Raw genomic sequence first — 26,371 nt, 5'->3', positions numbered from 1 at the left:
ACTCCACAACCCAAAATGTGCAGGATAGGTGGATTGACCACACTAAATTGCCCCTTAATTGGAAACAAATTGAACTGAGTACTCTGTAAAAAAAGGTATAGTGAGGATACAATGCAGACAAATTTGATGTGCAACTCCCTCTGGTGGCATCTAGAAGAATAATTTCTATTTTCAGAGCAGCACACACCTTTCAACAAAAGTATAAATGGTTTACACAGGAATCCCAAAGAGCCCAATACACAAAGGAGGAGAGATGCATTTAACTACACAGTAATTTATGTTAGTTTTTAAATAAATTATTAAAAAGGCACCAGAAATACATCGTCAGAAGAATGCCCTCTGCTCAGATAAAGACCTATAGTAATACACATTAAACTTTAAATCTTGATTTCACTCGTTTTAACCCAAATGTACCTTGCTGTTAACACTAATAATTCTGAAAAAAACCCACTAATAATTCAGTAATCTGATAGCTCTATATCAATTAGTGGAATTTATGCAAAACGCTGAGGCAACCTACAATGAGTGGGGAAATTGGAAAACAGCTAAACGAAAAGCAACCTCCTGGAGCCAGTTGCAGGTCAATATCAACAAAAAACCTGGGAATACGAGTACTGACACTTGCTTTCAAACATAAATGGTGATAGACCAAGAGACGACAAGCGAGTAAATATAGAAATGCCACACCAGGAAATACTGATGAAAGTACTGTGACGATTGGAATATTTTAGGAAAACTGGATTAGAAATGTATTTGGCAATTTCATGGTTAAAACGCCTGGGATTGGAATGTGTTTGACTGCAATGGTCATTTTCTTTTAATAATTCTGTTTTGCATGACCTGGGTGGTTTTCGCAGCCAGCAGGTGAAATTGACAAAGGAATGTGTTTTTGGTCTGGGCTAATGCATAGTAGTTTGCCTGCAGAAGTCCCATGGGAGTTAATGTGTTTTCAGTCCCTGGAAAGTTAATTTGTTGTTTAGCTTGGGGAGATGAGGTCATTGCTGGGTGGAGCCAAGGAAGGCAGAGAAACATTTTGAGAAGCTGTGGAGAGAGGCAGTTTTGGAGAAAGCCGAGAGAGATCTGGCAACCCTTAGTTTCTTTAGACCACACGTAAAGGCAGTTTTCTTTCCCAGGAGGAGAGGTTGTTTTTTTTAAAAGTGTAATATTTTAAAAGCAGAGCACTCTTGTCTGAAGACAAGGAAGAAGCTGAAACAACCCAGTTGAAGCAGCTATTTGAAGACATTCAGCCAGAGTCTAAAGGGGTCCTAACCAGAACCGCAAGTATTACTCTGTCCCCTATCTTGGTACATAAAACACAAAATCTTCGCATACAGAAAAAGAACGTTATTAGGAAAGCAAATAGAATATTGGCCTTTATTGTTTTGACTAGGTGAGAAGGGGTGAACTGACTCCTCTCTATTCAATCAACTTGGTTGGTCACATCAAAGGTTTATGTTTCTTTTCCACGAGGACATGCCTTTTGCAAATCAGAATGTATTTATCTATTTAAGCCATTAACAATAAGGAGCCAATCAAACAAGGTTCCCTTGAGTCAAGGAAAGAGCACATCTATTAACCACTAAACTCAAGAAAAATAATAAAATACGACCTCAAGTATTCGGTCCTCATGCAATCATTTGGGCTCATACACACAGGTATCAGAAATAAGAGGAGTTAGAGTCCCAAAAAATCAGTAAAAGATTATACAGCTAAATGTTCTTTGATTGTCCCCGAGGCATAGATTTTAAACAGGTTCGCTGTTCTCTTGGATGCAGTCAGATGTGAAAGATATTTCAATTACTATGAGATCTCGGTTAGATGGTAGGTTTCTCGTCGAGTTGGCTTCTTCAATTGAGTGACACTCTTAGTCCAAAAGAGAGGGAGAGAAAGCTGTCCTCAGCTTCTTCCATCTGCTGAAGAGTTTCTTGACATTGCTTGTGTCACTAGCAATCTCTTTCTAGTGGCTGGCAGACTCGCCTTGAAATACTACACCAATTGTGTATTTCCAACAAGTTTTGGGTGTGGCTGTCTTTGGGAGCCATTGTTTCAATATCCAATACGTTGCATTTTTAATATTTCTTCCTCAGACAGTTAAGTTTCGATGGGTGTCTGGATTATCGGAATTGGCTCTCTCTCTCCACACACTCCTGAGGGTGATTTGTTGGATTTTCACCATTACCTTGGAATGTGGCTTTTCATTTTAAAACAGTTTGCTCCGTCTCAGTTCAAACTGCAAACTTTCCAGTCAGTTGAAAGTTGAAAAACCATATTTTCAAAAGTAAATTGGCATAGCCTCCTAATACCTATCCATGAGATTCACTTTAATTTCATTATAAAGTATAAACACATAAAACAAAAAACATTCACTTCCATGAACTCTTTTAGCCTTGGTCTGGATAATCCCATCAGTTCTAACTGTATCTCTAAGTTCTGGACAGGGAATCCAGAAACAAAATTGATATCCCTGCAACGTACATGACCTTTAGGTAATATGGGTGAAGAAACAAACTCCAACACAATAACCTTGCATTGAGTTTTGAATTTCCCCACAAAGGTAAACTGGCTGTGGTCGGTTATAGACTGTGTTCTCACTTATCCATGTTGGACATGTATCTCAAAGATGTTTGTGAGCCAATAATATACTCAGGATTTCCTCTTCTACTCTAGAATATATTTTCTGATGTTAACTCAGTTTTTTTTCGAGAAGTACCCAATTGGTCTCTCTATTCACAACATCCTCCTGGAGGACAACCCCCACCCTAAACCATTAGCACAATGGCTACTTTGAATGCTTGGTTAAAATGTCTGGAGCTACTAACTCTGGTTTGTCTATTAAAACGGCTTCCAGCTTCTCGAAAGTTGTCTGGCATTTCTCAGGCCATGCTACTTTTGCGTTGTAATGTAGAAGGTCTGTCAGCAGGGCAGCTAGAGTGCTGAGGTTTGGGACAAACCTGTAGTAGAACTCACACACCCCAAAAATCTTGTGATTTCCCATTTTGTTGTGTGAATGTGAAACTGCTTGTACCTTTGCAGCTCTGGGTAGCATTTGGCCTTGGCCCACCATGTGTCTTAGGTAGGTCATCTGAGCCTTAGCAAATTCACTCTTCACGAAATTGACCACTAGAACAATAGACTAATTTCTGGAAGAGGGTTTCCAGTTCCTGTAAATGAATTTCACAGGTATCACTGCACTGGAACATCAAGGTATACTACACAATTGGATAAGTCCACCAATAACTGGTTCATCAGCCTTTGAAAGGTGGCTGAGGTATTTCTGAGACCAAATGGCATGGCTGAACACTAGTATGACCCATCCTGAATCCACAGAGTTATGAATCCTACCGATATTCAATGCAAGGGCATCCTGAATCCCAGAAGGGAAACTTGGAACGTTGGTTCTTAACTATTTATTTTTGCGATTTGGAAAAAATGTGAGAATGAGATGAAACCCTGAGAGGAAAGAGGTCAGTCGTGTTGTAAATTATTCAAATAACAAAATGTTCATTAAACTTTGAAACACCAAACAAAAAAGGTAACAGTAAAGTACGTATATAATTAACTACAATAATAGTTACTCAGACAGTATATTTAAATTAACTCCCAAACCACAAGAATACTCCTTTCCCAAAACAACATTCCATAGGTTATAACATTCTGAGCCAAATCCAGCAAATAGTTATCACTCAGGACCTGTAGCTTTTTGGGGGAACCTGAAGAAGAGTAGAACTTATGGGATCTGACACTGACAGGCGTCTTCTGCTTTCTTTTCTGCATAATTGCTCGAGTCTGAGGGAGAACTCGGTTTTGCAACTGGGCATGGCTATAATCTAGGTGTCTAGACTGCTAATCTCTACTTTGCTTAACAAAGTATCTGTTTCACCCTGCTACTAAATTAATCTTCATATCACAAATCCTCAGGTGCAGCTAAAAGCCTATAGTTTATTTTTTATCCAATTCTTTACATTTCATTCTAATTTCCCAACAGAAGGCAAAAATTTCCTGTCAGCATTCCTTGAGTAAGTCTCTCTTTATAACATAGGTTGAGTTGTCCAGCTAATCTAGGCAGTGTTCCATACAGGGAATAGGGTAAGGATCAGCTCTGGGCACTGCATTAATCTTTTGGTAAGACAGCCTTGTGGAGCCATCCAGTTTAGGCATGAGCATAACTGGAGAGCTCCAGGTACTGCTGCTAGGCTCTATTCATTGGTGCTCCAACAAATAAATGTGCAACCTCAAACAAACCATTGTTTGCAGCAAACTACCCAGCCTTCAGAACAGCAACACGACACCACACAACCCTGCCATAGCAATCTCTGCAAGACGTGCCAGATCATCGACATGGGTACCACCACTACACGCGAGAACACCACCCACCAGCTACGTGGTACATACTCGTGCGACTCGGTCAACATTGTCTACCTCATACGCTGCAAGAAAGGATGTCCCGAAGCGTGGTACATTGGCGTTACCATGCAGACGCTGCGACAACGGATGAACAGACATCGCGCAACAATCGCCAGGCAGGAATGTTCCCTTCCAGTCGGGGAACACTTCAGCAGTCAAGGGCATTCAGTCTCTGATCTTCGGGTAAGCGTTCTCCAAGGCGGCCTTCAGGACGCGAGACAACGCAGAATCGCCGAGCAGAAACTTATAGCCAAGTTCCGCATGCATGAGTACGGCCTCAACCGGGACCTTGGATTCATGTCGCATTCCATTCATCCCCCACCATCTGGCCTGGGCTTGCAAAATCCTACCATCTATCCTGGCTTGAGATAATTCACACCTCTTTAACCTGTGGTTATCCCTCTCTCCAGTTGTTCCATCTGGACCTGTAAAGACTTAATTACCTGCAAAGACTCACATTCAAAGTATCGTCTTGCATCACTGACTTTGTCTATATATATGTTTCTGGAACCTACCTCTTCATTCACCCGAGGAAGGAGCAGTCTCTGAAAGCTAGTGATTCAAAACAAACCTGTTGGACTTTAACCTGGTGTTGTAAGACTTCTTACCTAGTTTAATAGCAACAGCCTCAGAGTCGGCTTCCAAGTGATGTTGGTCACAGAGCAGTTCTAAAAAGTTTTTTCTTAAATAGAGAAAGTAAGTGTTCCATTTCTTCTCTATGCTTTCAATCAATTAACATGGTACCGAGTTGTTAATACAATTCATCCAAGTCCTTACAAGTAAATGAAATGTAATCTCTTTCTATTAACTGATGCAGTTTTGGGCTTACAAACCACATTAGACATTCACAGATATCAACTTTTACTTCTATTCACATGAAGTTCTAAACAGATCAAATTACCAGTGGCTCCTCTGAATTCACCATTTGATTCTCATTACAATTGCATTTTTTTCAAAACAGATCGCAGGAAAATAATGTTCAACTCAAAATGGAATAATTTTAGAACTCTGCATTTCTGAAAGCATGCATAAATGTAGATATGTGCCATATCATTTCATAATGATGATTTCCAAAAGAGCATTTGTGTAAAGGGTAACGGTGCTAGCTTCAAGTAAAATGTTTGTTTCAGCATTCAGAGGTCAATTCTCTGATTGAGACAATCCTTGAACATTTTAACACTGTTGATTGCTGAAGAAATGAAATGAAAATCGCTTGTCACATTAATAGATCATCCATTATAATACTGTAACACAAGTGCTCGGATATAGCTGTCACTAGAAGTGTGATCATGTATTAAATACGTCTTTAAACATCCTTTCACACTCTGTCTGCCATCTATTTATCATCTTACAATGCACTATTTCTAAACAGACATACCAGTGGTGCCAGTGTAATTGCTGATCGTTAGAATTCAAACCTTCCCTTAGGCTATAGAATGTGTAACATAAATGTTCAGCTATACCTGATAAGCACAAGTCTGTTTTTGTCATTCTGACATGAACTATAACACAACTCAGTGATTGAGTGGCTGTATTCTTCATGCTAATTGCTACCTGGGGCTGTGGTAACAGAATTACTTAAAAAGGTAAACCGTAACACAAGGTTTATGTTACAATAGTTGATGGTATCTCTCAACAATTCAATTGTACAGTGTCTAATAGACTCTTCTATTTCACCCGTCCCAAGGAACCTTGTCCACCAACTACTTGCTTTTTATTATGTGTAAAATATAGGTTAAAAATGCCTATCCCCTTCTATGCTAGTTTCCAATCTTCAATAAAATTTCAGGAGTAAATGCAGGAATTTAAAATGATACCTCATGTGAACTTGCTGCAATTAGCTGTACTGTTTATAAAAAACAAGGTACATTCAGTTCTTGTTAATGCTTTGATCTACCAAATTAGACAAATCCTGAGCACCAGGCCAAGGGGTGCGTTCAAGTAATAGTGAAGAAATCGGGAGAAGATTCGCCTGTGGATTGAACCTACTTCATGAAGCGGGTGCTCTTTGAGTGCTGCGGGTTTGAAGTGGCAGGTATCTTCAACTTGCAAGACTTCCCCAGCAGTCGATACTTTGACATCACCTTCAAAAAAGCGTTGCAGGATGCATCTTGCTTTTCAAGATGACAAGGGCCTCCCCTGTCCCTCCTGACTCTACCGTCGCAGCAGAACCAGGTTATTACATTGCGCCTGTACAACCCCCACATCCTTATGGTAGATGTGCTCACGCGGTCACAATACCTTGGGCTAGTGTGCAGTAAATTCCAGCCCCACTTGACTTGGAGTCGCAACACCGGTAAACTTAGATTTTATTTAAAATACAGAGGTCTTTTACTGAGCCCAGTAAACTGCAGTCACCAGGTTTGTAAGTTTAACAGCAGTCACCTTTTATTATGTACAGTATAATTAAATGGACAGAAAATGGAAAAAGCAAATGACTATCAGTACCACATTCCGACCCCTCTCCTAACTAGCACACAGACAACGAACAGAGGAGAAATGGCGGTGGAAAGGGACAGAAAATATTACTAAAAATAAAAGAATAAGGACCTTTGATTTTCTGCCTCTCCGAGGTTCAGCCTTCATTTTGACACTTCTTCCTTCTAGGCTGGAATGTGAGAGACAGAGTGGGAGAGATCTAAAAACGACACCTGGGAATACAGCAACCTTTTGTGATGTAGTGGCATCGTCTCTGGACCAGTAATCCTCATGATCTGGGGACCCGGGTTTGAATCCCACCACAGCAGGTGGTGGAAATTAAACTCAATACAATATCAGGAATTAAATGTCTAATGATGACCATGAAAGCATTGTCGATTGTGGTAAAAACCCATCTGGTTCACTAATGTCTTTTAGGGAAGGAAATCTGCCATCCTTCCCTGGTCTGGCCTACATGTGACTCCAGACCCAAAGGAATGTGTTTGACTCTTAAATGCCCTCCGAAGTGGCCTAGCAAGCAGCCACTCAGTTGTATGCAACCACTACAAAAATGCAAAAAAAAGAAAACAAAACTGGGCGGATCACCCGGCATCATCCCAGGCACCGGAACGACACCAACAAACCCAGCCCGTTCATCCCTACAAAGTGCTCCTCACTAACATCTGGGGGGCTTATGCCAAAATTGGGAGAGCTGTCTCACAGAGTAGTCAAGCAACAGCCTGACAAAGTCACACTCACGGAATCATACCTTACAGGCAATGCCCAAAAACACCACTCTCACCATTCCGGTTTATGTCCTTTCTCACTGGCTGGACAGACCCAGTAGGAGTGGCGGCACAGTGGTGTACAGTCAGGGGGGAGTTGTTCTGCGACTCCTCAACATCGACTCTGGACCCCAAGAAATCTCATGGCTTCAGGTAAAACATGGGAAAGGAAACCTCCTGTTGTTTACCGCGTACCGTCCACCATCAGTATTCCAGAACACCATTTGAGAGGAAGCACAAAGGGTAGCAAGGAGGCAGAATATACTCTTGGGTGGGGGACTTCAACGTCCATCACCAAGAGTGACTCAGTAGTACCACCACAGACCGAGCTGGCTGGGTCCTAAACGACATAGCTGTTAGACCCGGGGCACCAACCTGCCTGTTGCAGATGCATCTGTACATGACAGTATCGGTAGAAGTGACCACCGTACAGTCCTTGTGGAGACAAACTCCCATCTTCACACTGAGGATACCCACCACAGCTATGCAGGTGCACATCCAGCACCTTGAACCTGCAAGTGTACAGACTCTGGTCTGGTAAATTTACTTTTTTTTTTAAAGTGGGTTCAAAAATAGCTTTCATCAATGTGAAAAGTATTAAAGACATTTCACGATGTGTGGCCACCGTGTTGATCTTCCAGTGCAAAGAATTGTCCTGAACCGGGTGTTGCAAACCGACACTTTCAAAGCTCCAGGACTACATAGCAGCCACCAAGGCGCAATGGGGAAAGGCTATTGTGTAAGGTCTTTCAGCCATTGTTCACCAAGGGGCTTAAAACGTGTAAAACCCCTTGGACGGTGTGTTTAATCCCAACCCTGTATTACTGAATTGAAGCACCTAAGATTGCACCTTTACCTCTGGAGAAAATGCGAATAATCATTGTACTTTCCTGTTATGACAACTTGAAATGTTTCTTTCATAGATTTTATAAATAAAGCATATATATTTGGAAACAAAATATCAACTTGCTGCAATCCGCTGTACTGTTTATAACAAGGTACATTCAGTTCTTGTTAATGCTATGATCTATCAGAAATTAAATTGGACAAACATGTCAGTAATATAAAAACTGCACAGAAAATCAAGTTATAACAAAGCTTTGCTGTACAGCATTCTTATTTCAGTCAAGTCTTTCAAAAAATATATATATATTTATACATTTTTGCTCCGTCAAACTGAACACGTAGTGGAAATATGTTTGAATCCAGTCCTGGAGGAAGCATAATGAATTATAAATCGAAGCAGAAGAATTTATATTAAATGGTTCAGTCTGAACAAGACTTCTGGATCACCAAGGCCATAGACCACAAATTTATTATTTTTTTATATAAACTTTGCAGCTTTGATAATGTGGAAAAACAAGCCAGCTCACAGAAATTCCTATAAACTTTAAATCTACTTCTCTAGTTTTATCACAGATTGTACAAAACATCATCATATACAGGGAACTTGACAAATGCCTATGGAAGTGCTGTGGCTATATCGCATCAGCATAATCTACAAAAGTTCATTCTTGCTGTCTTTTTTTTACCTTCATTTGAGTAGTCTTCCAACTAAATATGATGTCCCAGGTCTTCCAAATTCAGTTAATTGCCAGGAAGTATTGAAATGAATTTTTAAAAATTGCATTTGTATAACATTTTCACCACCACAGGATGCCCTCAAAATGCCTGGAGATAAATGAGCGTGCTTGAAATGCACTCACTTTTTTTTTTTTACAGCAGCCAATTTTTGCACAGCAAAGTCCCATCGAAATACAACAGTGATCAGATAACTTGCGTTTAGACATAAGACACAAGACATAGGAGCGGAAGTAAGGCCATTCGGCCCATCGAGTCCACTCCACCATTCAATCATGGCTGATTTCAACTCCATTGACCCGCTCTCTCTCCATAGCCCTTAATTTCTTGAGAAATCAAGAATTTATCAACTTCTGTCTTAAAGACACTCAACGTCCCGGCCTCCACCGCCCTCTGTGGCAATAAATTCCACAGACCCACCACTCTCTGGCTGAAGAAATTTCTCCTCATCTCTGTTCTAAAGTGACTCCCTTTTATTCTAAGGCTGTGCCCCCGGGTCCTAGTCTCCCCTACTAATGGAAACAACTTCCCTACGTCCACCCTATCTAAGCCATTCATTATCTTGTACGTTTCTATTAGATCTCCCCTCAACCTCCTAAACTCCAATGAATATAATCCCAGGATCCTCAGACGTTCATCGTATGTTAGGCCTACCATTCCTGGGATCATCCGTCTGAATCTCCGCTGGACCCGCTCCAGTGCCAGTATGTCCTTCCGGAGGTGTGGGGCCCAAAATTGCTCACAGTATTCTAAATGGGGCCTAACTAATGCTTTATAAAGCTTCAGAAGTACATCCCTGCTTTTATATTCCAAGCCTCTTGAGATAAATGACAACATTGCATTTGCTTTCTTAATTACGGACTCAACCTGCAAGTTTACCTTTAGAGAATCCTGGACTAGGACTCCCAAGTCCCTTTGCACTTCAGCATTATGAATTTTGTCACCGTTTAGAAAATAGTCCATGCCTCTATTCTTTTTTCCAAAGTGCAAGACCTCGCACTTTAGTGATGGTTCAGGGATAAACATTGACCAGGTCTATCAAACTCAATAAAAATAATGCCATGAGATTTTTTACATCCACCTGAGATATCAAAAGGGGTCACATTTTTTAATCACTTCTCAATTAAAGACAGGCAGGGCAAGCAGAGGTATTCCTCACAAGTAGATACAGGGCGTCTGATTGCCATTGTTCAAACTGTCAGCATGTAATAATCTCACCAAGGCCAGTCTTCCAACACCATGCCCTTTTATTTACAAAACGGAAAAGGCTGTAGCAGAGGCTGACAGCACACAAGTGACCTACAGAATACCAGCCCGGGTTGAAGCAGTGAGTTTTTAAAAAAATATATATTTTATTAAAGATTTTCGATCACAAAGAATTTTCCATTTTTACAACTTTGTAACAAAATGTACATTGACCGTTATTTAAACAATATATTAAACTAACAACAAGTGCAGAAAAAGAACAAGAAAAGAGAAATAACAATACTGAAAAAATAAATATAAACAACTAGCATGGAAAGAAAGAAAACAACAACAAAAAAACCAAACACCGAATACACCCTCCCCCCTCCCCCCACCCTCCCCCTGGGTTGCTGCTGCTGTCTTTCCTGTTTTCCCTTATCGCTCTGCGAGATAGTCAAGGAACGGTTGCCACCGCCTGGTGAACCCTTGAGCCGAACCTCTTAGTGCGTATTTTATTCGCTCCAATTTTATAAACACTGCCATGTCGTTTATCCAGGCCTCCACACCCGGGGGTTTGGCTTCTTTCCGCATAAGTAGAATCCTTCGCCGGGCTACTAGGGATGCAAAGGCCAAAAAATCGGCCTCTCTCGCCTCCTGCACTCCCGGCTCTTCTGCAACCCCAAATATAGCTAACCCCCAGCTCGGTTCGACCCGGACCCCCACCACCTTTGAGATCACTCTTGCCACACCCACCCAGAACCCATGCAATACCAAAACATGTGGGTGTGGTTCGCCGGGCTTCCCGCGCACCTCCCGCACCTATCCTCCACTCCAAAAAATCTACTCAGCCTTGCTCCCGTCATATGCGCCCTGTGCAGAACCTTGAATTGGATCAGGCTAAGCCTGGCACACGAGGACGAGGAATTTACCCTACTTAGGGCATCTGCCCACAGCCCCTCCTCAATCTCTTCCCCCAGCTCCTCCTCCCATTTACCATTCAGCTCCTCTACCATCGTCTCCCCCTCGTCTCTCATTTCCCTGTATATATCGGACACTTTACCTTCACCGACCCATGCCCCCGAAATCACTCTGTCCTGGATCCCTTGCGCCGGGAGCAGCGGAAATTCCCTCACCTGTTGCCTCGCAAATGCCCTCACTTGCATATATCGGAAGGCATTCCCACGTGGCAACCCGTATTTTTCTACCAATGCTCCCAAACTCGCGAACGTCCCGTCCAAGAACGAGTCCTTCAACTTCCCAATTCCTGCTCGCTGCCAAGATTGGAATCCCCCATCTATCCTCCCCAGGACGAACCTGTGATTGTTCCTTATCGGGGACCACACCCGTCACTCCCCTATGTCGTCTCCACTGCCCCCAAATCTACAAAGTCGCCACCACTACTGGGTCTGTATTGTATTTTTTCGGGGGGGGAACGGTAATGGCGCCGTCGCCAGTGCTTTTAAACTTGTTCCCTTACAGGATGCCACCTCCAGCCTTTTCCACACCGCCCCTTCCTCTTCCCTCATCCACTTACATATCATAGACACGTTGGCGGCCCAATAATAGTCACTCAGACTCGGCAGTGCCAGTCCCCCTCTGTCCCTACTGCGCTGCAGGGAGCCCCTCTTTACCCTCGGGGTCTTTCCAGCCCACACAAAGCTCATAATACTCCTGTCCACTTTCTTGAAAAAGGCCTCTGTAATCAGTATGGGGAGGCACTGAAACACGAAAAGAAACCTCGGGAGGACCACCATTTTAACCGCCTGTACTCTGCCCGCCAATGACAGGGGCACCATGTCCCACCTCTTAAAGTCCTCCTCCATCTGCTCCACCAGTCGCGCCAAGTTAAGTTTATGCAAAGTTCCCCAGTTCCTGGCCACCTGGATTCCTAGATATCGAAAATCCCTTGCTACTCTCCTCAGCGGCAGATCGTCTATCCCCCTGCCCTGTTCCCCGGGGTGCATCACAAAAAGTTCACTCTTTCCCATATTCAATTTATAGCCCGAGAACTCTCCAAACTCCCTGAGTGTCTGCATTATCTCTGGCATCCCCTCCACTGGGTCCGCCACATATAGCAGCAAATCATCCGCATATAATGACACCCGATGTTCCTCTCCTCCTCTGAGCACCCACCTTAGAGCCCCTCAGCACTATGGCCAATGGCTCGATTGCCAACGTGAACAGTAACGGAAAAAGCGAACAGCACCCGTCTTGTGCCCCTATGTAATCGGATCGTTGCCTGTTTGTAACCACGCTTGTCACCGGGGCCCCGTACAGGAGCTGAACCCATCTGATGAACCCCTCTCCAAATCCAAATCTCTTCAGTACCTCCCACAGGTAGTCCCACTCCACTCTATCAAATGCCTTCTCTGCATCCATCGCCACCACTATCTCCGCCTCCCCTTCCGGTGGGGGCATCATCATCACCCCCCGCAACCTTCGTATATTGGCATTCAATTGCCTCCCTTTAACAAACCCTGTCTGGTCGTCATGTACCGCCCCTGGGACACAGTCCTCTATCCTTGTCGCCATCACTTTGGCCAGTAACTTGGCATCTACATTTAGGAGGGAGATGGGCCTGTATGACGCGCACTGCAGCGGGTCTTTGTCTCGTTTCAGGATCAACGATATCGTCGCCTCCGACATTGTCGGGGGTAGTGTCCCCCTTTCCTTAGCCTCATTGAAGGTTCTCGTCAGGAGTGGGGCCAGTAGGTCCACATATTTCCTGTAAAGTTCCACCGGGAACCCATCTGGTCCCGGGGTCTTTCCTGCCTGCATGTTGCCAATTCTTTTAATCACCTCCTCCACCTCGATCTGCGCTCCAAAACCTGTGCCACCTCCTGCTCCTCAACCCTCGGGAACTCCAGCTGGTCCAGGAAGTGTATCATTCCCTCTTTCCCCTCCGGGGGTTGGGACTTCTACAGCCTCTCACAAAATGACTTAAACACCCCGTTCACCCTCCCCGCTCTCTGCTCCATCCTTCCCTCCCCGTCCCTAACTCCTCCGATCTCTCTCGCCGCCCCCCTCTTCCTAAGTTGTTGGGCCAGCAATCGGCTCGCCTTTTCCCCATATTCGTATTGTATTCCCTGTGCCTTCCTCCACTGCGTCTCCGCCTTACCCGTGGTCAGCAGGTCAAACTCCGTCTGTAGTCTCCGTCTTTCCCTGTATAGCCCTTCATCCGGGGCCTCCGCATATTGCCTATCCACCCTCAGAATCTCTCCAATCAGTCTCTCCCTTTCTTTACCCTCTTGTTTCCCCCTGTGGGCTCTTATGGAAATCAGCTCCCCCCTAATCACCGCCTTCAGCGCCTCCCATACTACTCCCACCTGGACCGCTCCATCATCATTGACCTCTAGGTATCTTTCAATACATCCCCTCACCCTTCCACATACCCCCTCGTCCGCCAACAGTCCCATGTCTAATCTCCAAAGTGGGTGCTGCTCCTAGATCCAGATCCACCCAATGTGGGGCGTGATCTGAAACGGCTATAGCCGAATATTCCGTTCCTACCATTTTCGGGATCAGCGCCCTTCCTGGGACAAAAAAGTCTATCCGGGGAGTATACTTTATGGACGTGGGAGAAGAAGGAAAACTCTTTACTCCTCGGTCTAGCAAATCTCCAGGGATCTACTCCTCCCATCTGCTCCATAAACCCCTTAAGCACCTTGGCCGCTGCCGGCCTACTCCCGGTCCTAGATCTGGACCGGTCCAGCCCTGGGTCCAGCACCGTATTGAAGTCCCCCCCCATTACCAAATTTCCCATCTCTAGGTCTGGATGCGCCCCAACATACGCTTCATAAAACCCGCGTCATCCCAGTTCGGGGCATATACGTCCACCAGCACCACCGCCTCACCTTGCAATCTGCCACTCACCATCACGTACCTGCCCCCACTGTCCACCACTATGGTCTTAGCCTCAAACGATACCCGTTTCCCCACCAGTATTGCCACCCCTCTATTTTTCATATCTAAGCCTGAGTGGAATACCTGTCCCACCCATCCTTTTCTTAATCGGACCTGATCCGCCAATTTCAAGTGCGTCTCCTGAAGCATAACCACATCCCGTCTAACATTTTTACAGATAAACCCTCCCCCTCTCCCCCCTTTGCATGTCTTTGCCACCACCTCGCTACTTCTTTCCAAACATCAATTCCTCAAATCTAGTCCAACTTCTCTTCTTGAATAAGTGCCCACGCCTCCTCTGCCGTCTCGAAGTAGTGGTGTTTGCCCTGGTGTGTAACCCACAGTCTTGCCGGCTGCAGCATTCCAAGTTTTACTTTCTTCCTGTGGAGTACCGCCTTGGCCCGATTGAAACTCGCCCTCCTTCTCGCCACCTCCGCACTCCAGTCTTGATACACACGTATCACCGCGTTCTCCCACCTGCTACTCCGTGTCTTCTTAGCCCATCTCAGGACCATCTCCCTGCCCTTGTAGCGGTGGAACTTCACCACTATTGCGCGCGGTATTTCCCCAGCCTTTGGTCTTCTCACGAGGACCACTTCCAGGGGGCCCGTCGGGGCCTCAGCTCCCATTAAAGTATGGAGCATCGTACTCACATACGCCCCAACATCAGCTCCCTCTGTCCCTTCGGGAAGACCCAAAATCCTTAGATTCTTCCTCCTCGAGCTATTTTCCAGGGCTTCCAGCCTTTCTATGCACCTCTTATGTAGTGCCTCGTGCGTCTCCGTCTTCACCACCAAGCCCTGTATCTCGTCTTCATTCTCGGCTGCCTTTGACTTCACTCCACGGAGCTCCATCGCCTGGGTCTTTTGCGTCTCCTTCAATCCCTCAATCGGCAGCAACATCAGCGCCAGCACCTCCTTCTTGAGCTCCTCCACACATCGTCGGAGGAACTCCTGCTGTTGCGGGCCCCATACCATCTGGGCTCCCTCAGCCGCCATCTTGCTTCTCCCTTCTCTTCGCTGCCGCTGCTCCAGAGGATCCTCCGCAATCTGGCCACTACTATCGCTTCTTTCCATCCACACCCGGGGGGACTCCTTCCTTTGTCGCCTCGCACTGGGTTTGGCCGTAAAAAATTTCCGTTGGGGCTCCCGATAAGAGCCCAAAAGTCCGTTGAAACGGGAGGTGCCAAAACATGTGGCTTAGCTGGTCATCGCCGCAACCGGAAGTCGAAGCAGTTGAGTTTTAAACTCTCACTGCACGTTTCCCATAAGGCAAGCTCCCACCCACTCAATAGGGAAGTTAATTTTCCACGAAGCCCACAGGGAGATCTGTTGATGATTCCCAGTGTCCTTCGTAGCCACCATAACATCCCACCCCCCTTAAGTCTGTTTCACACCCAGTATCTCCACTGCAAGAAAGTCCCTGTTTCTGCTTGACGATTGGTCTGTGTCAGTCAAGGCCACCTCTATGGCCTGCAGCGAGGCTTGCTCAGGGGCGGATTCCCTGCCTCTGAAGTGGTCCAGGTGTTTCTTTATGACCGTACATCACCTTGCATGACACCGGCCCCGTTTTATCATTTATGACCCCAGAGACCCAGCTGGGATCATGTCCGAAGTTCCTCGCGTCAACCCAATCACATGTTTCAAATGTTCTTTCTGTTCTTGCAGAGTCATAGTTTCTGTTCTGGTTCTCTTGTTGGGATACTACCCTCCCTGCCAGATTTGGGAATAGTTGGCTTAATCCTGTACAAATTCACCTTCTCATTAACAGTTCTGCTGGGCAATTCCTGTTTTCATGTGAGGAGTGGTCCTATAGATGGATAAAAATCATCCATCGATGTCGCAGGTTGTATCTTCATGCCAGTTTTAAAAGTCTGCACCACCCGTTCTGCCAGTCCATTTGACGACAGGTTATAAAGATGCTGTTCTGATGTATCTGGCGCCATTGGATAGCATGAGGTTTTGGAACTCACTACTGGCAAAGGCAGTCCATGGAATCCAGGACTTCTGGTATTCCATGTGTGCAAAATCTCTGTCATAATTTCTCGATTGTAGCATGGGAGGTAGTGGAGCTCATGCGGTGTATCTCCAACCATTTGGAGTGTGCATCTACCAAGATCAAAAACATGGAACCCTTAAAAAGCGCAGCCAAGGCCACGTGGATTTGCACCCATGGCCTGCCAGGCGACTCCCATTGATGTAGGGTGGTTGAGGGAGGGAATATTTATGCTCCTGGCATAGATCGCACCAAGTCAGTGATGTCTGAATCGAGGCCGGGCCGCCAGATGTAGCTCCTGATGAGCATTTTGATTTTCAATACTCCAGGGTGGCAATTACGTAGTTTCATAAGTATTGCATGCTGGCCTGGGTGAGGGACAACTATTCAGGACGGGTGAGGGACACTATTCAGGACCTCCGGAGAATGATACCGTCCTCAATACTGAGCTTGTCTTCTTACTCAAGATAATTTCATTTCTTTGGAGAGTTGTCCTCGGAATCCACCATTCAGGATCATGTACTTTAGTTTAGACAGAGTTGGATCTTTGTGCTTCCCGGGCTTAATTGGCACCGGCAAAGTCTCTAAGATAATTTAAGATCATCACGGCCTCTTCCAATGCTGGTAAAGAAGCCGGGCTTGTGGACAGCGGAGGCAACTCAACATGTCGGAGTTGCTATCCAGGTTCCAGGGCGGTGCTCTAAAAAGGTATTCATTCGCTCTAATAACAGGGCCCAATGCAGTACCTGAGTGGAGGCAAAAGGGGGAATTGCCTTGTTCTCATTAGAAAATCCCATCAAGAGCTTGTGGTTGGTTACTAATTCCAAACAAATCATAGATCATAGAATTTACAGTGCAGGAGGCCATTCGGCCCATCGAGTCTGCACCGGCTCTTGGAAAGAGCACCCTACCCAAGGTCAACACCACAACCCTGCCCCCATAACCCAGTAACCCCACCCAACACTAAGGGCAATTTTGGACACTAAGGACAATTTATCATGGCCAATCCACCTAACCTGCACATCTTTGGACTGTGGGAGGAAACCGGAGCACCCGGAGGAAATCCACACGCACACAGGGAGGATGTGCAGACTCCGCACAGACAGTGACCCAAGCCGGAATCGAACCTGGGACCCTGGAGCTGTGAAGCAATTGTGCTATCCACAATGCTACCGTGCTGCCCACGGTATCGTAGACACATTGGTGGAATTTGTTTTACACTAAACACAACCGGCAAGCCCTCTTTCTCAATTTGAGAATACCGCCGCTCAGCATCCGAAAGGGTCCTGGATTCGTATGAGATAGGCTTTTCCATTCAGTCTTTCCAGCAGCGTGAAAGTACCACCCCAACCCCGTAAGGGGACGCATCATATGTCAAAACGAGTTCCTTCTTAGGGCCAAAATGAGCCAATAGATTGGATGACAATAATTGTTGTTTAATTTAATTCACTACTGGCGAAGGCAGTGCCGTTTATCGGAATCCAGGACTTCTGGTATTCATCTTTGGTACTTCCATAAGCAAAGGGGTAGGGAGGTCAACTTCAGGATAAATGTTTTGCAATAATTTACTAATTCCAGGAAGGATTTAACTCCATGGTGTTTCTTGATAAGACCATAAGACATAGGAGCAGAATTAGGCCTCTCGGCCAATCGAGTCTGCTCTGCCATTCATTCATTGCTGATATTTGTCTCATCCCCAGTCTCCTGCCTTCTCCCCATAACCCCTGATCCCTTTATTAATCAAGAACCTATCTGTCTCTGTCATAAAGACACTCAGTGATTTGGCTAGTGATGGTCTTCGCCTTGTCCTCTGCCGGATAAAAACCTTTTTTATCCACCTGATAGCCCAAGTAGGTCACTTAACTCTTCAGGTCAGGGGCATCTGGCTAGGTCAACTTTTTCATTACGCTGAACGTCAGGATCCTGCAGACTGGCAGTAAGACGACTTTGTTTCTCATCTCCTTTATTAGCCCGGAAGAAGTAAAACGTGCACTCCATGCATTGTTCCAGTCTTCTGCACTTACATCACAGGGTTCAAGTTCACCGAAGGGAGGCTTTTTGTTTTCTTTTACCAGAGAAGCCGCTTGTTCTCGACGATGAAGATTGCTCGGAGAAAGAAAACTCCTTGTCGCCAATGTAATAATCTCACCAAGTCCAGTCTTCCTACACCATACCCTTTTATTTACATAACAGAAAAGGCCACGGCTTATAGTACACAAGTCCAAGCCCGGGGACCTACAGAATACTGTCCCGGGTTGAAGCACTGAACTCACGCTGCTCGTTTTCGATTGGGCAAGCTTCCACCCACTCAATAGGGAAGTTCATATTCCACAAAGTCCGCAGGTAGATCTACTGATGATCCCCCGGTGTCTATCACGGCCACCATAACACAGCACAAGCCACTTTAGAGGATCCTCAATGTAAAATGGTATCTGTACAGAAGCTAAAGGCAGCAGGCGGCCACCTGAGTGCCTGACCACTCTCAGAGCAGGGCACTCAGAATTCAGTCAGGGACTTGGTGCTTTCCTTAACAAATCTATGTCTTCTGCCTCCTTGTAATAAATTCAGGGGGAAAGAATCAGAGTAGCAAACCAGTATTAAATTGTAGCAGCCACCAGGTAGTTTGCGACTGACACTCTGCCCCAGAAGGAAAACATTCAGAGCAACCTCATTAACATCCGAGGTGAGCAGTTGCTTTTGTCTTCAGTTCTATCCAATTTGAGCCAGTCATTCTCTGTGGGGTTTAGGTAGATTTCCAGATACATCAGATATGTGGTGCTCCAGTTAAAAGCAGAGATATTCAAACAGGGAGTCTATCTTTCACGTCTACCATTGAATCAATGCACCCAGTCCAGTTGATACTTACAGAGGTTGCTGCAGAGCGCAACTGCCAATGCTCACGCATCCTCTGCAAATCAGAGGGATCATTCTCATTGAGAAGTAAGTCATCAGCATAAACTTAAAGAACTGCCTCAAAGTCCAGCTCGCACATCAGGTATGTGCTCTAAATTGTTAGTGTACAAGCAAATAAGTATGTCTCTAATTTGAAAATTTAGTTTAAACATAGAACATAGAAAATACAGCACAGAACAGGCCCTTCGGCCCACGATGTTGAGCCGAACCTTTGTCCTAGATTAATCATAGATTATCATTGAATTTACAGTGCAGAAGGAGGCCATTCGGCCCTTTGAGTCTGCACCGGCTCTTGGAAAGAGCACCCTACCCAAACTCAACACCTCCACCCAACACCAATAACTAAATATTGTCGATTTCCTGATATTCTGCTGCAACTGTTTCAGCGTACAGGAATTATTTGCAGCACCAAGTGCAAAAGAAAATTACAATAATAATCAGGACCTGTTCCCATTAAATTATAATTAAACAGTTCACGAGCAAAATTAATATTCCCCTCAACTTTACTGTAAAATTCAGTGATCACCAATATGATTTCTTCAAAGTTGATGTTGTTGGATCAAGTTTTTCTAAATATCTCTTGACTGTCATTCAGAACTACAAATGGCTCAAATTCCTACTTCACATCCAAAATAAATGCACACAAAATGACTATTCTATCAGTTCCTGCACAGCAAGCAGAAATATAAATATTTGACAGGAGAACTAGTTTGCATTAATCAAGGTCAAAAATGAAGCAGCTGAGTTTCTAATATGACCTAATTTCTCATCAGACATGCAAGTAAATTGCTGCATTTCTGATAAGCAATGATATTGAACAAAACATCTGCAATTTCCATCTCCACTTCGCATCTTATATTAAGGAAGGTGACTGTCCAAGATATCTTATGCCAGGCTGGTCAACAAAGAGAACTGGACTTCCGGTGGCGACGATGTGCTGAACGGTCACACAAAATCTGGCTCTCCCTTGGGAACTTCAATTTAGGCCCATTTAACCCGTAAATCGGATATCAAAGTAACAAAAAAATAAACCCACCATCACCCCAAATTAACAAACGCCCAAGTAAATGCCTTCGAACCAGCCACGGAACCGGAAAATAGTAGGAATAGTAAAAGTCGGGAGAGAACGATCCAGACCTCGAATGCAAAACCCAATAAAAACATTAAAATAACAGAGAACTGAGTAAATATTACTTACATCTTTTCCTTCTAGTAGCTCCTTGCATTTCTCGTTCCTGTTGTAGCTGTTTGACACCTCAGGGTGAACACAGGTGTGATCTCTGCTAGACAGGATGGTCATTCGAACATATGAGTAATTTGTACGCCGCAGTTCATGAGTGATTTGCGTTATTTGCTTGTGTGTGCGAGTCCCAAAAAATATCTTTGGGACTTGAGTCTTCCCATTATTCTTCCCTTTTGCACCATCTTCATCACTTTTCTTTGAATTCATACAAGTACACAGGGTACAGGGGCTGGACACCTTTCAAAGGAAAGTAAGCAAATAATTCAATACTACTTAATTTATTAGAAATAATTTGTAGTGCAAAATGTGACTATTACATTACATTAATATTTTAAATATAATTAGAATGTTGTTAGTTTTTATATACTGCATTCATCAGACAGATATAAAACTATATCAATTGTCTAAACTGAAAGTAAAACATTGCAAACCAACATATAGCTGTCCAAAATAGTGAGAATTTAAGATCTCACAAGAAGCAAATGGTCAATCACGAATCTCTACTCATATGAATTATACGGATCATTACCTCCTACATTTGTCTTCATGGGGTCTAAGCTGCATTATTAGAAAAAAAACACATTTCTGAGGATCTGGAGTCACATGTCGGCCAGATCTGGTCAGGATGTCAGATTTCCTTCCCTAAAGGAAATTAGCGAACCAGATTGGTATTTAAGACATTCAACAATGGTTTCATGGTCATTTTTCTTTTATTTGTTTATGGGACATGGGCGTCGCAGACTGTGCCAGCATTTATTGCCCATTCCTAATTGCTCTTGAGGGGGAAGTTAAGAATCACATTGCTGTGATCTGGAGTCACATGTAGGCCAGACCAGGTAAGGACGGCAGATTTCCTTCCCTAAAGGCCATTAGTGAAACCAATGGGTTTTTACGATAATCGACAATGGTTTCATGGTCATCATTCGACTTTAATTCCAGGTTTTTATTGAATTCTAATTCCACCATCTGCAGTTGTGGTATTTGAACCCGGATCCCCAGAGCATTCCCTGGGTCTCTGGTTTATTGATCCAGCAACAGTACCACTCCACCACAATTTTCAAAAATTGAATTCAAATTTCACCATCTTATTACGATCCCAGACCAGACCCCAAAAGTGGCTAGGATATTGTAGCAAAACCCCAATATTTGAGTTTATTTGTAAGACTGTGCGGAAAGAATGATTCGCTACAGGAGTGATTACATGAAAAAATAGGACTTTGGTATTACTTAAACAAAACTTTATTTTGAGTACATTATTAAACTTCACACCTGAAAAGAACTGCTTATAGTTACCCCTTAACTCTACTATTCAATTTCCCATTAAACAATAAGAAACATACAGCTCTCAATCTATCTTAAAATTAGCATGGCCTGGAGTAATACCTGCTTTATGAAACAGATTTGGGTTCTGTTAGAACCCCTTCAGACTCTGGCTGAATGTCTTCAAAAAGCTGATTCACCTGCCGTGTTTTAGCTTTTTCCTGGTCCCCAGATAAGACTGCTCTGCTTTGCATATTATTACTCTTTTATAACTACCCTATTGAGAGAGAATTGTAGACTTGGGGTCAGACAGATCAGTATTAAGCTCCTCTCTCTCCGAAAGCATCTCCAAAACCAACTGCCTCTCTGCATTCCTGGGCCCCACCCAGCAATGAACTCATCTCCCCAAGCTGAAAAAGCAAGTTCTCTCTGCAGGCTGCAAAAGCACTTTAACTCCCCAAGGACTTCCCCAGTTAAACCACATTCCTCTGGTCAATTTCATCTGCTGTTTTCATAAAAGTAAAACAAAAGCCTTTTTAAAAACATGACTGCTGCAGTCAAACACACTATAACCCCAGGCTTTTAACCCCTAAATGTGTCGATATTTAGAAGCCAATATTCCTAAAATCCTCCATTCGTCTCAATCTGCCATGGTGAGATTCGAAATCATGTACCCAGAGCATTACCCTGGGTCTCTGGATTGCTAGTCCAGCGACAATACCATAATGCCATCACCATGGCAGGATTATCAAAACAAACAGCAGTACATAATAATGCTTTGGACAGAAGGCCATTGGTATATCTAGCCTGTCCCTTGAATACTATTTGTTTTCTTACTATGATGCTGCAACTAAAAATGAAGTATGTTTTAAAAATTGAAATTCATCCAGTTCATTTAAAACAAAAAAAACGTTATGTTCTACCATGCCAAATGGTAATCTATCCTGCAATTTGAAGTTGCTTATATTTCCCATCATCATCACAATACCTTTCACTTCTAATGGTTTTCTAAGTCCCTGATTCCTCTCTGTATCTAAAAGAAGAACTTGCCTCGATCTAACTGCTCTACCACCATCTCCAGAAAGTAAAACCTAAAGATGGACAACGACCCCTTAGGAATCCACCGGTTTAGGAATCAGCATGTTAGAATCATATCTTTAAAAACTATATTTTCTTTTAAAATCTTCTCCACGTCCTCTCTATCTAGGCCTCTCAGTATTCTGTAAGTTTCAACGAGGACCCCCTCATCCTTCTAAACTCTGTTGAGTACAGACCCAGAGTCCACAACCGCTCCTTATATGACAAGCCCTTCACTCCGGGATCATGTGAACCTCCTCTGGACTCCCTCAAGGCCAGCACATCCTTTCTTAGATACGGGGTCCAAAACTGTTCAGAATATTCCAAAAGGGGTCTGACCAGAGCCTTTCACAGCCTTAGCAGTACATCCTTACTCTTGTAATCTAGCCCTCTCAAAATGAATGTTAACATTGCATTTGCTTTCCTAACTGCCAGCTGAACTTGCATGTTAACCTTAGGAGTCCTAATTCAGGATTCTCTGAAGTCCCTTTGTGCTTCAGATTTTCGAAGCCTTTTCCCATTTAGAAAATAGTTTCTGCCTCTATTCTTAAACCACCTATACACTATTAGCTGCCCAATGAATACACTGGCAATTATTTTCCACTCCCGCAGGCTCCATACATGTCACCACCCATTGTCTATTTTTCAGTCAAGCATCAATCCAGCCTAATATTTAGACATTTTAAGGTGTAATGTACGATAATACCAATGTCATCCTGAAATTCAGATAGCTAGCCACTGCCTCAGACTTATCCAGCAGATCTGTAGTCTCCTCAAAGAACTCCAGTGCACATTCCTACTGGTGACACTCTTGTTTCCAGGCATCTTTGCAATATATTCCATTCCTCTTATTGTCCAAGTCATATGCAAACAGTTTCTTCTGCAGGCTTTCCATTTTAGTAAAGGCTAAAAAGAAAACTGCTACAATTTCAATGGGAAAGTTACTATACTTGCCTCACAACTTTGTGGAGGTTGTCTTTAGTTGGGATAACAGTTTGTGAGAGCGTGAGAGTGAGAGAAGGATAGATAAAGAGATGTAAAGGCTGAACATAAAATGAGAGAGGCAGGGAGAAGTAGATGAAAGCATGGAGCAAGTGCAAGAAAGGGCAAAGCTCAAGTGTTCTTTGCCAAGTTGCCATTCTTCATGAGTCTAAACTGGGATACTGAATGACGATTCAGATGTAGGGAACATTGTGCACATTGACTTTTCATCCAGAGCAAGATCCTTCACTGAATTTTTCTTTTCAAGCCAAGGGGTTTTGCATCATAAATCCCAAGATTTTTGTCAACCATAAATTGTTTTCAAGGAGTTTTAATGCTTTCATAGTTAATTATCAACTATAATTAATGGTTTAATACATTATTTCATTATTCACGTCTGTATCAATTTTCTCAATTTGGAATAGGCAATGAGAAAAAATACGAGATAGAATTGAAACAAAACAAATGAGTACATTTATTTCCTAACATTTTCAGTTAAAATTACAACTTTACTCCTTGCATTTTAAAACTAATTTTAGTTCATTGTAGACAACATCTTTGACCAAGTTCAAATTCCTTTTTTAAGGTACCACACAATAGATCGATCATATCAATTAACTGGAGATATTTGCAGAATAGTTTATAATGCTGAAAGAACAGAGCACTCAATCAGCCTGAACTATAAGATTTATAACTCTTGTACAATATTGGTGTGCAGTCTCAGATAGACATCCAGTTCTCTTTGCACTGGATGGATCCCATTCTGCAAACTTATCTAGAGAGTAAAAGTAGGAAGCTAATCCCTATATTTGCAATCCTCCAACTAAACACGAGAGCAGCTCCCAATTTACAGCACAGTGTAATTCTCCCAAACCTTGATCCTGAAACACACAAAATATCCTTCAATCTTGTAACAAATTGGACTAAATATTAACTTAGTTAATATTTCACCTTTATTGTTGGTTAACCATATTTTTTGAAGAAACTTCTGAGAAAAAGAGTGACGAAAACATTCAAGCTATTGCATTCAAAGATTTATCCTGTTGCTGTTCTATACCATCCACTTCCAGCCAGACCATATTAAAACAGAAAGAAACACTCCTCCCTTTTAACTTAAACCAGTACGATCACCCTCCAGCAACAAATGCGAAGGCACTGTTTGGGTTATGCCACAATACTAAGGATCAACTTGTTTTTTAGCCTCTGATCTGTGGAAAATCAAGTTCAAATTACCCACTATTCCACTCAATCGTGTCTGCCATTAAATATTACAATACATGAAAGAATAGGGGTAAATGTGACCCATCCTGTGCTGTCAGTTATTGGAATAAAAGATTCAGTGATGTGCCAAATAAACAGCCGTTCAAAGTAGCTAATGTTACATCAGTGCAGGAACTCTAACATTCTCCTCTCAGGTTGCCAATAACAGCAGATTGTGTTACACTACACAGGTACACTAAATAGCCTGATCGAAATGTCCTGCCTCATATTGAATAATTACTTATTCATTGAAAGGATAAAAAGAAGAATTATGAATGGAACTCTTGTCAGCAGCAAAGCAGGAAACAGGTGACACATGGATGCAAGCTATATGTGCGGTGATGTTGAACATGGTGTGCCCATATAGTAATACGTGTAGCTTGTAATGAAAACTACAGAATGCCTTTGAGCCCCCTATTTGCTCAGAGTCCACAGCTCAGGTATGAATCTGATAACATGGTAGTTAAAAAGTTACCACAAACAATGCATTGAATCAACTTCATTTGACCGCACAGAACTTCAGAATCAAATGATTTCTCAATTTAAGTTATGTTTAAATTCCTTAATAATGTCAAAACTATTTGCAAAGACCTTCGAATCACCCAAGGGTAAAAAAAACGGTCCCAGTACAATGCTACAAAATATAATGTTGAAAATTCCATCAAAAACGTTCCTTTCGCTTTTGGTTATGTTTAATATACAGTCTACCAAATCCATAATTTTCTCCATTTCTCGGGCTCTCTGCATCATCCAGGCATCTTCTGCTGAGTAGACAGTCCATCCAACGACTGATTTAATCACATGCTTTAAAAAAAAAATTATGCTTTCAATCCCAGATCTTCTTGAGTGACACTGACGTCAATGATGTGGAAAAGCCTTCAACGCCAGAAATACTGCATGCTTAATCCATGGGAGGGATTACTGTAGTGGCAAGTCAGTCTATTTATTATTAAACAGACTAAAAACATTTCTTTGTTCTTCTATAAAACAGAGAATTAATATTTAGCGTGTATGATATTACAGCCCTGCCAATTCCATTTATTTCATTTTCTTTTGATAATCAGAAACCAAATTTTCAGTATTTCACACTTCATATCTTGACAATAAAATAAGGATTAAAGACTATTTTCTATAGCATAATATCTTGCCAAAGACAATTAAGCCTGATGAGATATTTCACCAGTGATGTTTGGTTTCAAATAAGTGTCTGCTTAACACTGCCGGTTTCCAAGACCATGAAATTGCTGGTTATTTGGCCTGTTAAGTATGCTTCATGTATACGGAACACAATATTATCTGCATTAAAATGAAGCCAGTTGTAGAATGAATCATAAGACAAGGTTCCTCAGGGCTCGGTGTTAGGTGG

The 26,371-nt window shown here is 43.2% G+C and overlaps 1 protein-coding gene across 2 annotated transcripts in view; it reads right to left on the bottom strand.

Annotated features, from left to right (window-relative positions):
* The window catches only part of brip1 (BRCA1 interacting helicase 1), a 329,036-nt gene that overhangs the window by 244,136 nt on the left and 58,529 nt on the right, over window positions 1-26,371 (bottom strand). For both annotated transcript variants that reach the window (XM_072469931.1, XM_072469933.1), the window contains exon 7: window positions 20,383-20,664. In XM_072469931.1, the coding sequence (XP_072326032.1) occupies window positions 20,383-20,664 (282 nt within the window). The remainder of the gene's footprint in view (window positions 1-20,382; window positions 20,665-26,371) is intronic.

The sequence above is a fragment of the Scyliorhinus torazame genome, chromosome 12 (genome assembly GCF_047496885.1).
Source record: "Scyliorhinus torazame isolate Kashiwa2021f chromosome 12, sScyTor2.1, whole genome shotgun sequence".
NCBI classification, from domain to species: domain Eukaryota; kingdom Metazoa; phylum Chordata; class Chondrichthyes; order Carcharhiniformes; family Scyliorhinidae; genus Scyliorhinus; species Scyliorhinus torazame.
The sequence above is the reverse complement of the archived record's forward strand: the minus strand, read 5'-3'. Positions and strand labels throughout refer to the sequence as shown.